General features: G+C 41.2%; 3 protein-coding genes across 4 annotated transcripts; 1 reads left to right on the top strand and 2 right to left on the bottom strand.

The window, feature by feature from the left end:
- Positions 1 to 484: 484 nt before the first annotated feature.
- foxj2 (forkhead box J2) lies at positions 485 to 9,045 on the bottom strand. The gene is made up of 10 exons (XM_077575595.1): positions 8,899 to 9,045; positions 8,270 to 8,614; positions 7,320 to 7,394; positions 7,106 to 7,198; positions 6,906 to 7,031; positions 4,942 to 5,284; positions 3,916 to 4,092; positions 2,601 to 2,702; positions 2,181 to 2,510; positions 485 to 1,061 (listed from the first exon to the last, which is right to left on the bottom strand). Exons 2-10 carry the CDS (start codon positions 8,603 to 8,605, stop codon positions 946 to 948), a joined length of 1,698 nt encoding a protein of 565 aa, XP_077431721.1. The 5' UTR covers positions 8,606 to 8,614; positions 8,899 to 9,045; the 3' UTR covers positions 485 to 945.
- Positions 9,046 to 10,617: 1,572 nt separating this feature from the next.
- Positions 10,618 to 12,297, bottom strand: isoc2 (isochorismatase domain containing 2). Of its 2 annotated transcripts, XM_077574969.1 has the most exons (7): positions 12,167 to 12,285; positions 11,959 to 12,031; positions 11,668 to 11,792; positions 11,367 to 11,579; positions 11,218 to 11,288; positions 11,035 to 11,152; positions 10,618 to 10,794 (listed from the first exon to the last, which is right to left on the bottom strand). In XM_077574969.1, coding segments are annotated over exons 2-7 (594 nt in total). In that variant the 5' UTR covers positions 11,960 to 12,031; positions 12,167 to 12,285; the 3' UTR covers positions 10,618 to 10,728. The 2 variants fall into 2 exon arrangements, with proteins under 2 accessions (XP_077431095.1, XP_077431094.1); XM_077574968.1 differs by having other exon boundaries at positions 11,218 to 11,579; positions 12,167 to 12,297.
- A 50-nt stretch (positions 12,298 to 12,347) lies between these two features.
- On the top strand, positions 12,348 to 14,630 carry atg12 (ATG12 autophagy related 12 homolog (S. cerevisiae)). Its single transcript, XM_077574976.1, has 4 exons — positions 12,348 to 12,509; positions 13,072 to 13,208; positions 13,281 to 13,343; positions 13,984 to 14,630. The coding sequence occupies exons 1-4, from the start codon at positions 12,416 to 12,418 to the stop codon at positions 14,041 to 14,043; spliced, it is 354 nt and encodes a 117-aa protein (XP_077431102.1). The 5' UTR covers positions 12,348 to 12,415; the 3' UTR covers positions 14,044 to 14,630.
- Positions 14,631 to 14,739: the final 109 nt, after the last annotated feature.

Raw genomic sequence — 14,739 nt, 5'->3', positions numbered from 1 at the left:
CTAAATGCTGTGGAAGCCGAATCGGCGCTCTGACTGATGTGTGACCGATGTACGCGAAAAGTGACGCAAGGGTGCGAGATGACGAACGCTTATTTGTGCAAGTCTGAAATATTTCCAATGCCTTTCTGTGTACGTGTTTTCACTACGTCGCCCCTTCTTCGGTTCTTTTCTCGTGTTCTGTCATCGGTTCTGTGACTCACTCGACGGAAAGAAGAAAAAAAAATTGCATCCATTCATTTTGTTTTTAAAGACTAACCTGTATTAATACTCTGCAATGTTGGAATTTCAAATGAGGTATTATTCTCTTTGAGGGTCGCACATTTGGCTGCCAATCTGATTTCATTTTTGATAATCCACAACATTTCAATCCCGTTTGTACGTCTCCCGGAAACTGCGACTGTCCATGTGTTTTGGCCCTGCTGTGCTGTTGGGAAAAGACATTGATGAAATGAAGGAATTGAGAAGATGACAAAAAAAAAAAGACTTGACATGCTCCATGCTGTTCTTTTAATTTACACATTTTATATCGACAAGAAGAAAAAAAAATCTTATACTGGGTAATCGTGTGGTGTTGCCTGTGAACATTCACGTTTGACAAGTAAAATGAAAAAAAAAGTTTATGAAATTTAACAGGGGAAAAAAAGCAAACAGGATGTGGGGTTATGGCTGGTTTCATGCTTGTGCTGTACTTTAATGTCTTTATCCAATTTGCAATTTTTACTGCTGCAGAGTACAATAATGTGACAAGAATAAATGTATATTTTATTTTCCTTGATCAAATTGCTTTTTAACCCTTTGTTGCAAAACCACACCCCGATGATTATCCGCAGAAGACACGCGTCAAGAAGCAGTTAGGATTGAGTATAAAAAAAAAAACGGTGAGGGAGAATAGTTTCTAATGAACAGTTCGTTTGTCTTCTGGTTGCTGATAATGTCTCGTTTTTTTCAGACAATTAGAGAATCCCAGTCGAAGTCATCTTGGATCTCCTCGCTGTTGCTGTGGAGACTTTTAAAAGGCGGACGTGGCCGTGCTGCCATCGCGTGAGGCTGCTGTGCAACACCTGAGACACACAAACACGTTCACCATGAGGGTTTATCAAGAGACATAAAATAATGGACGAGGGAGACAACAGGAGGCCTGAAGCGGTGCCAACTTAGTAGGGTAACAAGATGGTGTCCATTTGTCATGTGGCCAGCAGTTGACCAATCATGCTGGTGACTGCTGGTCACATGACAAAAGGACGCCATCTTGTTACCCTGCTTGAAACAAGAGTTGGTCAAACTATATACGGCTCTGGTAAAAAAGTATGGATTTAGGAACGGGGGGAAAAAACTCAGCAAATGCTTGGGCTGGGTATAAATACTAATTTCCTGATAATTTCCTATAATTCGATTTGATCCAACGCAATCCAATATCGATTATGGAATGTCAATACTTAAATATCAAAGATATGATTGAAAATTCACAAACATTACTTCTCAAATTAAATTATGCAGCGGAAGTAATTGGTAAAATTACTATTGTTTTTATTATTATTATTATGACTAGTTTATTTTTATTAAAGTAATGTATCACTTTAGTATTACACAAACATTGGCATCAGCAAGGATGAGATCAAAATAACTACCATTTTCATAAATGTAATTCAATATTTTTTTTAAATGAAAATGATTCTGAATTGTCTAAAGTGCAATGAGTCATGTGAATTCAGTGAATGTAAGAAAATAATTTGAAATCCCCATGAACAGTAAATTTCAAGAAAACAGCAAGATTAAAAAAAAACATTTATGCCTTTAAAATACGATTTTCTCATTAATTATGGGGAAAAGACAAAATAATCGATTTATGGTTAAATTAATTAATATCAGGCTATGAAAAGGACAATTGATTTGATATCAACGACTAGCACACGTGACAGTTGGGTAGGGGTCTATCGGGTGGGGGACATTACAGCATTGATAAATAAGGTCATGTGTAGTATGTCTAGAAGCACATCGTCTCTGCCCTGGAGACGACCTCGCGAGTCCTTACAGTGGCTCGAGGCAATTGTCATGGAAGAAGCAGTTCGGCACAAAGCAAGGAAACCATTTACCAACTGTACCAGGTACACATGGTTAAGTATTGTTACTGTATTCGCACCTTTTTCAATTTTCAGAAAATGCAGTTAACCTGGTCTTACCGGCTGTATTTGCAGGCTGTGTGTGTACAGGTCGATGAAGGTTGTGCCCCTGCATGTGAAGAGGCCTGCGAGGCAGCGGCGAACCGTTGGCGGGTCCGTAGTGGAAGGACGAGGGATGGGCGGCGAGATGCGACGGGGGTGGCGTGTTGAAAGAGAAAGGTGCTGGCTGCGAGGGGTGGTGCATGCCCAGGGCCAGCGGGGAGTGACTCCCCGAGGTCAGCATCCCTTTCTGGACAAAAAAGCGGTTGAGGGAGTCGCACAGGGAGGTGAAAAGCGTCGGGTCCAGAGCCCAGTCGCACAGCTCCGCTTGCCGCATGCTCTCCAGCAAGTCTGACCACACAAAGTAAGGAAAGCGTTGACTTGAAAGGTTTGTCTGTTATTTTCCTCATTGGGTGGATCGGTCCTTTAGTGCGGTCTAACCTGGGTGACCAGAGAGGTCAATGTTAGCCCAGTCAAGGTTGCTGGCGATGCGGAAGCTCTCCTTTAGAGAGTCTGTGCTTGTGAACCAGTCGGCTGGTACCGCTACAGAGAACACAAGACAGCAATGGAAGACCTTGTAAAGTGAATTCTGTAACTCCTCCCCCACAAGACTACATTAGCATAAGTGGTTATCCGGCATACTTGTGAGACATTTAGCTAGCTAGCTATGACTACATCCCCAAAATTCATCTTACCTTCAGATAGATACCATTTTTAAATTCAGTCTCAGTTTCATTCACGCTTGTTAGTTTTTAATCACACCTCATCCAGTTTTTATTTACTCCATTTTTAGTTGACTATAAATCTAGCATATTAGTCTTTATTTTAGTCCAAGAAAACTATTTTATTTGTTTATAGTTTTAGTCAACAAAAACTCAAAATTTTAGTCTACTTTTAGCCAGGACAATCATTTTACCACTGTATATTTTTTTGGTCAGTAGATAATGTTGAACTATTTCACCTAAAAAAAAATCTCATCTTTTTGATGAAAAACTTGACCAGAGGTGGGAAATCCAGGTCAAGAAAGTAAAAACCCTGCCACCGTTTGATTTTAGCCCCTGATGCTAGCTTGCTAGCTCCCTAAAAGGTAAACAAACACCATGGGAGCTAGCTAGCTAGCTAGCACGTGGGGCTAAAGCCAAACTGCGGCAGGGTTTTTACTTTCCGGACCTGGATTTGCCACCTCTGAACTTGACACACAATTACAGTATATCAACAAGTGGCTACTCTGGCTCCATGCTACGAGCTAGTAAATTAGCTAGCATTAGTTAGCGGTCGGATTAGCATTATTGTTGGAACGTTATAGCCGTTGAATTAATGTTACTTTATAACTATAATAACTTCTTCTTTTTTTTTTACTTTTCACCGTGAATCCACCTCCTGTCTGTCCTGTGTGTTTGTGGATGTTGCATTCGCTAGATGCAGATTTAAAAACAGATTAGCAGAGACAAGATTTTACAAAATCATATAATTTTAGTCTTGTTTTTGTTCATAAACTAAAATGTCCATAGATTTTAGTCCAGTTTTTATTAAGTGAAATACATTTTCATTGTTTATTAATGAGGGTTTTAGTCTAGTTTAGTCTCGTTTTAGGTGAAAAATGTGTGTTGACGAAATTAACACTATTGTAGAGTGCCTCGTTGTCGGCCAAGAGTGCACGCAAAGAGCGACATAAATACGGTTCATTTAAGAAGTTATATTGTCAATGTGTACCGCACCTCTCGCCCAACGTCAGAAATATTTTTTGTAGACTTACTGTGCTGTGAGAGGCGCACGGTGTCGCCCGGTGGGGCAGGTGGTGCGAGTGGTGCCACGGTTGCTGGTGGCGCTGGCGGTGGCGGTGGTGGTGCAAAGTGAGGAGACATTGGCAGGAGAACCGGGGTGTGAAGCGGAGTGACGTCGTTGCTTGGCATAGCCACGGGGGCAGAATCGGCTATTAAAAAAAGAAAAGAGGAAAAAAAGGGGTCAGTCAGATCGGGCAAGGAACCATATTTGGTCATCCGAGTGGGAGTTCTCATTGTGTGGAATGTTGTGTCATAGTGATGCTACACACACACTTGAATGTGTGTATAAATAAGAGCTCACAAAGCACTCAAGCTTAACTTTGATAAGAAATGTTGACACAGGGTGACACCCAAAAAATTGGTTCTAGTCCCAAAATACACAACACAACTGATTATTATTATTATTATTATTTTCAAATTGGCCGACCCCCCTACTTTTAAAAAGTTAATAATAAATCTGCCAGACGATTAATTGGCCGGGCCATAGTGCACACGTCCACAGTATAGCTATTGGCTAGTACTGGAGTAATTACTGCCATTTCTTCTCGTCCGTTCTCCACTGTGTGTGGCAGCAGAAGATTTTTGCTTTTTGGCATTTTCAAATTCTCAAAATTCCGTTTTTTTTTTTTAACCTCTGTAGATTAGTCGCACTGTGACATCACAATCCACAGCAGTTGGAAACATCTTAAATTAGCGTCACTCGCCAATAATCTTTTCTATTCACACTGGCGGAATTTTTGTGTTTTTTTTGGTTTTCATTTGAGATGTTTTGTTGATGTCCTGTTTATGTAACATGGGTGCATGATTGTCTACATGCTAGATTTACGACTTTGGTGCTTCATGAGAGTCTCGGTTACCGTTTTAAGTTCTTTTCTGCCCCCCTGTGGCTTGTATTTGCCATTACAAACACCTTTTGGGGGAAGTGTAAATTATTTGCAGCATTTTACTATTTGCAGCAGGGACGTTTTTGTGGCAAATGCAGTAGTGCCCGTGCTTACCTTGTGAGCCTCCTCTCTCCTTCATACTCTTAAAGATCGACTTAAACGATGCGTACAAGTCGGGTAAGTTCATCTCGTCGAAGGTGAATCGCAGCGGGGGGTCCACCGTGGGGTGCCCCGACCCGGCTGAGGAGGACGTGGTCACAGGTAAAGAAAAATGAGGAGAAAAAGTGACAGTAGAAGAGTTCGGTTGAGAAGAAGAGGAAGTGGGAGCACATTCCGGTCCTGAGTGGGCACGGAATGTTGGACAGGCACTGGCAGCAAAAAGAGGGGGGATAGGGGGAGTGGGGCCGGGTCTGGGGGGAGTGTTGATGGAGGCGGCGGGAGCTGGTGTGTACGGTTGCTGCGAAGACACGTTGTTTGTATCAGTATAAATAAGGACCAAAGAAGAAGTGGCACAGTGGTAAGTAAGTAAGTCAATTAATAATGTATCCCCAACAGTCTGTTTTCTTCATTTTCTAGTGTTTCTCCTACTTTTTCTATTGTGAAGTACAGAACACTCACGTCTCTCAAGTAGACATTGTTAGCTAAATGAATTTAGCCTACCAGCGCTAGCTAGTTACAACAAATTGTAATCCATTACAGGTGGTTTTACTCTCTCAGTTGCTTTATCAAACAAACGGTAACAAAAACAGTGGGCAATAAACAGAAAAAACATTCTTAGCCGTTAGCACACCTGTCGGTAGGCTCAACTGACGCTGTCAGTGAGCACAACGGTAGCTAATGCTATCATCAGGAAGTAGCCTAGCCAGCCAATAGTATGTCCGTACATCCATTCATAGTCATAATAGAATGACTACGAGGAATTACTGAACATGTGAATGTTGGAATTGTTTTATTTTTGTCGTCCAATCAGATTTTAGCCTCTGCGTGTTGTCATGTGTGAATCTAATCTGTCCAAGAATCAGAAGTGCTGGCCGTTGTAACTTAAACTTAATTAACAATGGGACTGTTGCTTTAACCAATCACATTTCAAATTAATCCTCACAGCTCTGCAGCGCTGAGCCTCGATGACATCATAATTTTGCCATGCTCTGATTGGTTGGTCAGAGCCAAACTAGCAAAACACTTATGTAGCAATCCGCGCCATTCGTACTCGGCATCACTGGTAAGTACTAGGGGTGGGAATCTTTGAATGTCTCACGATTCGATTCCAATTTTTGGGTCTGCGATTCAGAATCGATTTTCGATTAAGAATGTTTTTTGATTCAAAATGATTTGATTGACAATGATTTTTGCTTTCAATCTATAGATGTGCAAGGAATTGTAACGATCTACTCCAGTCTGACCCGCTAATGCTACTCACGGCACTTTTATTACTCAAAAGAACGGCTCCACGCTGGAAAAAAAAAAAACAACTTTTATTGGAATAACTTGATCGTGACTTTTTCCTTCTACTCTCTAATGTGGCTACAACTTAACAGTATATCAGACCGCGTGGAACCACACTGCCCATAAGTGGCCAAATCGGGTACAACATGAACAGCGCTCCAAATAAAGGCACACACAGACAACGGCAAGACAGTATAAAATAATTTAAATAAAATCGATTTGGGGACATTTAAAATCAATTCTGAATAGTTACTAAATGAGAATCGATTTTTTTGGCACACCCCTCGTAAGTACTAAGTATGGTGTCTTTTTTATTAGATGAATCTAGATTTTTTTTTTTGTGTACATGTCGTAGTTGTGTGCTGTTATTTCTGGTAGGGATGTTCAATGACCCTTTTTTTTTTCCAGGCGGATGTGTCAAGCTGCCATAATATAGCGCCAACTACTGCCGAGGAGGACTTACTCAATGTCAGAATTTTTTTGTGTGCCTTAATTATCCTCGGCTGGTATCGGCAGCCTCCATGAGTACCCGATACCTTCAAATAAGATTGATACCTGATACCGGTACTCGCCCATCCCTAGTTTCTGTAATTGCGAAATGACAGGCCCAGGTACTAAATGAAGAACGTTACCTTGCATGGGGGAGGAGAGAGGGAAGCAGGTCGGGGGGGCTGCTGCAGGGACATCTCAAGAGGTACGCCGCCTTCTTTGTGGGAAGCTGGACAAGGAGAGGGGTCTCTTGCTAGTTCTTGTGCAGCCTGGAAGGTAAAATGTGTATATATAAGATAAAATAAGCACATTATTGTAGACTGGTTTCGAAAGATTAACACACATCCAGATTTTGCTGTTCATCGTCTGGATACGGGCGTTTGGGCGCCCTGACTTGATTGGACATCGCCGGTCCATCCATTGTCCAATAGGAGCCCTGGTAAAACCAAAACAAGTTATTTTTTGTAGAATCCGGTGAACATTTAGCAACACATTTCATTTGGGGCAAACTTGTGTTACTTATGTAAGATCCTGTCGCGAGGTTTGCAACTATTCACCTTGCCGGGGTCGCTGTGCGGACGAGGAACTTTCCTGAAGCATTTATTGAGGGACAGATTGTGCCGAATGGAGTTCTGTTGAGAAGAACATTATGTCACCATGCAACTCAGCCAAGAGACAGTAATGCACTGTGTGAGAGAGAGAGAGCAGTGTAAGCAAATATTATTAACTCATTCACTGCCATTGACGGCTATAAACGTCAAAAATTCATTTGAACTATTTCTATTAGTTTAACATTTTTTTTTCACTTTTGTTAACAAGAGTATGAAAAGCTAGACTTTTTTTTTTAAATCTTTTTTTTTTTTTTAAAGAAAAGAGTATTAAAAATTAGGGGCGTCAGGCAATTAAAATTTGTAATTGTAATTAATCGCATGATTTCAATAGTTAACTCGTGATTAATCACAAATTTTATATCTGTTCTAAATGTACAACAACAAAAAAATCTAGGTTTTCATACTCTTGTTAACAAAAGTGGGGGGAAAATGTTAAACTAATAGAAATAGCGCAAATGAATTTTTGACGTTTATAGCCGTCAATGGCAGTGAATGAGTTAATGTCCTCTGATTGGCTGGTCAGAGCAAACCTTGTGAAAGTCAAGTTCAACTAACTCAAAGTGTCTGTAGTGATTAACAATCGGCATCTCTGGTGAATATGATGCATTCTTTCTCCTTTCTTTACGTTTTTTTCATGCCATTAGATAAATATTGATACTGATGGTTTCTATGTATATTGATGGTGTTGAGCAAGGTTTTGGATATGTGTGGAAAATCACAGCCCAGCCCTGATAGTTCCTATAATCGATAGTTTGGGTATTTTCTAGAATCTATTTCGTCCCATGTGCAAATATTTAGGTGAAGTTAGGCACCTGGGAGCTATTCATAATATAACATTCATTGGGATGCCTTATGGGACCAAAAAGCGAAGAAAATCCGAATTCGAGGCTGGCTACCTTCCACCCGCGCCCCGTGCGACTGTAGTAAGGGAACGTGTCGCTGATCCAGGTGTAGATGTCGTTCAGGCTCAACTTCCTCTCCGGCGCGGCCGTGATGGCCATGGCGATGAGGGTGGCGTAGCTGTGGGGGGGTTTGCCTTTGGAGTTGCTGAGGGAGGGGTCCGGCACGGAAGCCAACGAGTCTCCCCTCTCCCCCCCTCCTCCTCCTCCTCCTCCTCGATCCCCCCTCTTCTCACGCTCTCCTCCTCGTTCGCGACCTGAACGCAGGCCGCTGATTCCCAGTTGGGGCAGCCAGTCGATGCTGGTGAGGCTGGAGTCCAGGTTGGAGGACATGTTGGGAGTCTGAGGACGGAGCACCGGTGTTAGTTGAATAGACAAACGGGGGACTTTGAAGTCGCAACTGCATTACTTTCACTTTTGCCCAACTGATTACAATCGGATTACGTTTCACACGCACTTCCCTCCACACAGTTTTGCTCCACAGAGATAAGAGTGCCTTGCTTTTCCTGTGACCACTCGAGGGCCAAGGCCTTGAAAAAAAAGTGTTAATAATTCATGCCGCCGCCACAGCAGCGGTGCACAGTTTCAAAAGCACTAACCCCACCCACCCTCTCCCACCAGCTCACCTTCAGATCTGCCCCCACAGCATTGCAATCCCCTCCAGAGCTCGAGACGGGGGAAACGTTTTGTGTAACTTTGTACACATCGAGACCTATCGGGTGAGCTTCCTTTTTTTTCTCCCCCTCCCTTTTTCTGCCTGTGCATGAATCACGTCAGCCGCTCCTCCCTCCCGGGTGACATCATCGCTTTTGGATGCCTCCCCCCCTGCGAGCTCGCCTCCTCCCTCCAACAAACAGGAGACAGCATGTCTGACTGTTGGACTGTATGGAAAGTAGTTTGAGCGTTTATGTCGTACGGACAACTAGCTGCACTAGTAGCACAGTTTTGCCTCACTAGTTGTCTTACCAGTGTGCAGAAATTTCTTTTGAGCATTTATTCAAATAACTCGGTGATAGCCAGCTAAAGGTCCATATGTACAAATATGCTTTGTCCTCACTAGTAGGACAACTTTGGTTTACTAGAGCAGAGATTCTCAACCAGTGCCAAAAAAAAACAAAAATACTTTTGAAACCTTATTTAATAGGTCCAAAAAAGTATTTATTTATAGCAAATAAACTTTGTTCATCTATCTATGCCAGTGACTTATAGAGAAAGGCAGAATAATTACATAAATAACTACTTAATTGACATGCGCATTGAGTTTTGGGGAAATTTTTGTTTGGTGGTGTGCCATGGGATTTTTCACTTGGTTGCGAAACTACTAAAATGTTACAAGTAGGAAAAAAGTGTGCACTATAGTTGACATCTGTGGACTACTAATACCACTAGTCAAGTGTTAGATGCTAACAAGTACAATTTTATAGGCCTGACTGATTAATCATCTGGCCGATATTAGCTCTTTTAAAATCAGCAAAAATCTGCTTTTTTTAATTTTTATTTTTACACACATTAACACATTAGAAGATTAAGACCAATTTAATGATTTCCGAACACCCCCCCCACACACAAAAAAAATCGGCAAATAAAAATAAAAAAAATCAGACAAATATGATATTCAAACATTCCCGCACCCCAAAAAATTGGCAATTTTTTAATAAAAAGTTTATTTAATAAAATTGCATTTTTTTTCCACATTAACACAATACAACCTAAGACAAAGATCATTAATAATAATAATAATTAATAATAACACCCTCCTCCCCTCATAGAATGGCAAGTTTTTTTTTTAATCTGCAAAAAAATAAGCTTTTATTTAACACACAATAGTACAATACAACCTAAGACAAAGATAATGATTTTCAAATATCCCCCCTCCCAAATTATTATTATTTTTTTACTGATTTAGCTTATATCAGCCAATCAAACAAATACTAAGGACAAAGTATTGTAAATCTGTTAAATATTCTGCCTGTAATTTGAATCTTTATTGTTGTGTTAAGGAACTTAAAAAACTTCCACTTGTCCACAGTTTTGCCTCACTGCCCTGACTTAGTAGTGCACTAAATAATCAATGAAAATGTGTATATTGTAATTAAATGCTCATCCAGTTTTATGGCAAATCATTCGACCATTTTATCGCTAATACTTAAGATCTATGAATTCGAACGTTCTGTGAGGTAAAACTGTCAACTAGATAACAACTGTTTGCTACAAAATATCATACAGTAATGGGGGGGGAAAAAACTTTACTAGTAAGACAGTTATGCTAGTAGCACACTCATATGAAATGCTCAAATGTCTTTCCATATTATTGCTGTTTCCAAGCACTCAGACAAACAGACATATGCAATTAATAATGCAGCATCCTTTTATTGAAGCACTTAGCATGTAGATGGCTTTGGAATTCCGTATTCGTTGCAAATATGACTGGATGTTCTACTTTTTTTTTTTTTTTCTTACAGCGCACTGAAGTAGGCGAGGAGGCCCGTGTCAGGGGACGGCTGCATCATGAGCTGCTGAATCTGGGTGGGTGACAGAAAATGAAAAATTTATCTAGATCATAAAAATGTCAAGCAGCCACATTTACAATAATGGGCCACAACTTTAGATGAGGCAGCAAATGAGATCTAATACAAAAGTTATGTGAAAACAATCTGCCTTAGAGGTAACAATAGCTAGCTAGCTAGCTTGATCATCCAGCTCTCGTTTGACTTCGCAGGGTGTACCTAATGTTGTGGCTAGGAAAAGTATATGATAAGCACCTCCTTGAAGTTGGGGTGCTTTGCGCCTTGGACCAGCTGCAGCAGGACGGCCTCAGTGGTGGTGAGGAAGGCGCCGCTCTGCTTCAGGCGGGACAGAGCGAACAAGCGGTCCGTTTGGCTACGCGGGAAGAAAACGCACACACGCTTAGCTGTGGAAATACGGCGTGTTATGTAAGCGGCTACCTCCGTGACGAGACTGCGTCCGACACGATGTGGACCTCGATGCCCTTTTCCAGCAGGTCAAATGTTGTACACTGCCAAAAGAGCAAAGGTGAATCAGGCAGAGCTTGTGACTCATTGACTAAACGAGTTGCAAATGTTTTTTTTTTTACTGCAATGCAAGCGTGCGCCTCGATGCCACACAAGATGGCCTGTTTGGGGTTCCCCAGGATCTGCATCTCCTTCTGCACCTCCTCTGTCATCATGGTGAAGGATGTTTTTGCGTGAGCTGTCAAGCCCTCCGCTCCTAGCTCAGGCACCGTGGGGCCCAGACCTTTAGGGTACTGCTCTGTGACGATGGCAGGGATCCCCAGAACTCGGCCGGCCTATCAGAATGTTAATTTAACGTAAAACAGGAAGTAGGATTCTTTTCTTTTCTTTTCTTTTTTTTAACTGTAAGGCGATAGGCGCAACCTGGAGCAATCTGGCCGCATTGCTGACTATGTTGGTGAACTGGAAGATGTTGGGTCGGAACTTCTCTTGCATGTCGCACAGGAGGAGCACCGCATCCTTGGTGGTGAGCCTGCCGATGCCAGCCACTGTCAACATTACAGGATGTGCATGCATGTTAGTTGGTGGAAGGTTTAGACTGAGTGATTTCTTTTGGCTCTCTGAATCATGCAGGGAAATTTTGGGTTGTATGACTGCAACAAGGCTACAAAAAAATAATAGCAAGGCTGCCTCCGCAAAGCCAAGGTGACTTACTGTTGCTGATTGACTATGAAGCACCCTGTTTGAAGTTCCAACTGTCCCGACTGTCCTCATGTGACACCACCACCTGTGTTCAAAAAGAAAACGTACAGTTGCAAATAAGAAAGAGAAACTTCCATCGAAGTAATCAGAAGACATAAACAACCACTAGGAAGTCTTATTTACTTAAAGAAATAGACAGCAAAGATCAACAATAACAAACCTTTGCAAGCACACAACTCGAAGGCAAACGTGCAGACTGTTTTGTGTCCTGTAAACCACGCCTGAGGCATACTGACCAATAGAATCTGGCGTCTTAATGATTGACGTCTCTGTAAACCAATAGAAATCAAAAGCGGAAGACGAATCGCCTCGCTGACTGAGGTCCGCATTGTGCTGAAATTGTTTAATAAAGTTATATGAGGAAGAGAAAAAAATAGGTCCGGTGGGTGGTAACCGAAAAGCTACAAAGATGTCTGACAATGCGGAGTCACCGACAGAGGCTCATAAAGAGGAGTTACACTCGCCTCCAGAAGACTCGGCGACAACAGAGGAGAAGAAAAAGAGTACGAACGTGTATTTTATACAACATTCCTAATTAAGCGTATCATAACGACTATCAAAGCCGCGATAAACACCCTTTTCCGGGTATGTGACGTATCGTGCAAATGTTTTTAGTGACGACCAATCCGGTTGTTGCTTTTTGGCGACCTGACCAATGAGCTTGTAAGTTGTTTATACGTCCGTCCAATTGGGGAAGTAGCGAATGCTAATGTTTTTGTTGATAACTACTGAATTACCTCCATTTAATGTTATCTTCACATAAATACGTTTGTTTAATTATAAGGTTGCCTTGTAGTAGTTATACATTCGAGGGGCGGGGTTGACGTAAGTATACGTAAAGCATTGCATTCAGCTGTCGAATTCACGAGATGGTGCATGAAAAATAGTTGTACATTTTTACGGCTATTTAATTAAATTTATGAGGTAGCAGAAGTACTCCCACTCTGTACTTGATTAAAAGTTTAAACCTGCTTAAGTACAGTAACCACGTATTTGTACTTTTTTGCTTCTCACTCCTGCATATATTGACTAAAAAAAACTTGCATCTCTTCATTCAATCTGTAGTTGATGTCCTGTTGAAGGCAGTTGGGGACACCCCCATCATGAAAACCAAAAAATGGGCTGTGGATAGGAGCAGGACAGTGCAGTCGCTTTCTCAGTTCATCTCTCGTTTCCTCAAGTTGGATGCAAATGAACAACTGGTAAGAAACAGCTTTGTACAAAGTATCTTCAGTACAGGCACATTATTATGACACTGTATTTTTTTTTCGCAGTTCATCTACGTCAACCAATCATTTGCGCCGTCACCGGACCAAGAGGTCGGGATCCTCTTTGACGTGAGTACCTAAAACACTGCTTTCATAACCAGTGTTAGACTGACTAGATCCATAGGCCAACGCCATAAACATGTTTGCGTGAGTTGAGGATTTCATTTTGTTTAGTAAAAAAAGGAAACAAATAGCAGAAGGGTCCCAATGTCTGAGATTGAGAAGGAACATCGCACTCTTTTCTAATGAAGAGTTGAACAAGTGAGACAAGGCAACCTTTGCAAAATATTTGCAGCTTTGAAGCACATACCTCACATCAAAAACGTTTCCGGCGTGTCGATATATCACTGCAGTGTATAAATGTGCAATGTTCAGCACAGTTAACCCCGGAACATTTTAAGTCATACATTCATCAGGTGGAGCAGAATTTCTAAGAATCATTCCTCACACTTCTAAAATGGGTTCAACGAATACCAGAATGGAGTCATTTCAAGTCAATGAAACATTAGCAGCCTTGACCAGCAGAGGACGCCAGATGAGTCAAGATCATTGTGACTGTGACAAAAATCCTTGGCTTCAGATTAAAGTGCTGCTGCAGTGTTGGGGGGGGGGTCAAATAGACGTTAAAATCCAAGACAAACTGTGATGTGAACATCTCACTGCTGTTACTTGTCTAAAGAATGTTTTGTATTTCTGTCTTTTCTTTCAGTGTTTTGGCAGTGACAGCAAATTGATTCTGCATTATTGTAAATCTCAAGCTTGGGGTTGATGTCAGATTTGGTCCGGGATTTGTCCACTTTAAAGAAGACATTATGAACATTTTCCACAAATTAATGCAATTTCCAGGTGTCTGTGACATGCTTTGGTCAAAATTACCCAAGGATTAAAAAACAAACAAACATCCATCACACTTTTTAGCCCCTTTTGAAATTTCTATTTGTATACAAGCAACCCGTGTCAATCTTTCATATTATGTCCTCTTGGACATAGCACGAGAAATTTACTTTTTATGGAATGTGATATGATCAAATTTGCCAGTGCAAGCGGCATTATCTTGCTTAATGCGGACGAGTGAATCACTACATCAAAGCGCAAAGGTAAGCACAAACAGCATTGGCTCATTTACATGAAATCCGGCTCCACTCGCAAACGGTCTCATTTCATTCAGCTAGACAAAAAGAAATCGGGCGTCATAAAGGTTAAGTGTATTATAATTGGCACAGTCATGTTACTAAGATGCCTGCAATCGGTTTTAAATGACATAAAATGCCTCCTTTAACATCAGAACAAACATGTTTTTTTTTTTATTGTTTTGTGTACATATTGTAAATAAATGATCAACAATATAACAATTTATATTTGTGTGTTTTTTTTTTTAGGATTTTACTTGGAGTACAAAACAAACAAAATGGCAGGAAATTTGTCGTTATCATTCAAGTAGTTTAAAACTTACGGCAAGGCAGCT

Source organism: Vanacampus margaritifer, chromosome 9 (genome assembly GCF_051991255.1).
Source record: "Vanacampus margaritifer isolate UIUO_Vmar chromosome 9, RoL_Vmar_1.0, whole genome shotgun sequence".
Lineage (NCBI taxonomy): Eukaryota > Metazoa > Chordata > Actinopteri > Syngnathiformes > Syngnathidae > Vanacampus > Vanacampus margaritifer.
The sequence above is the reverse complement of the archived record's forward strand: the minus strand, read 5'-3'. Positions and strand labels throughout refer to the sequence as shown.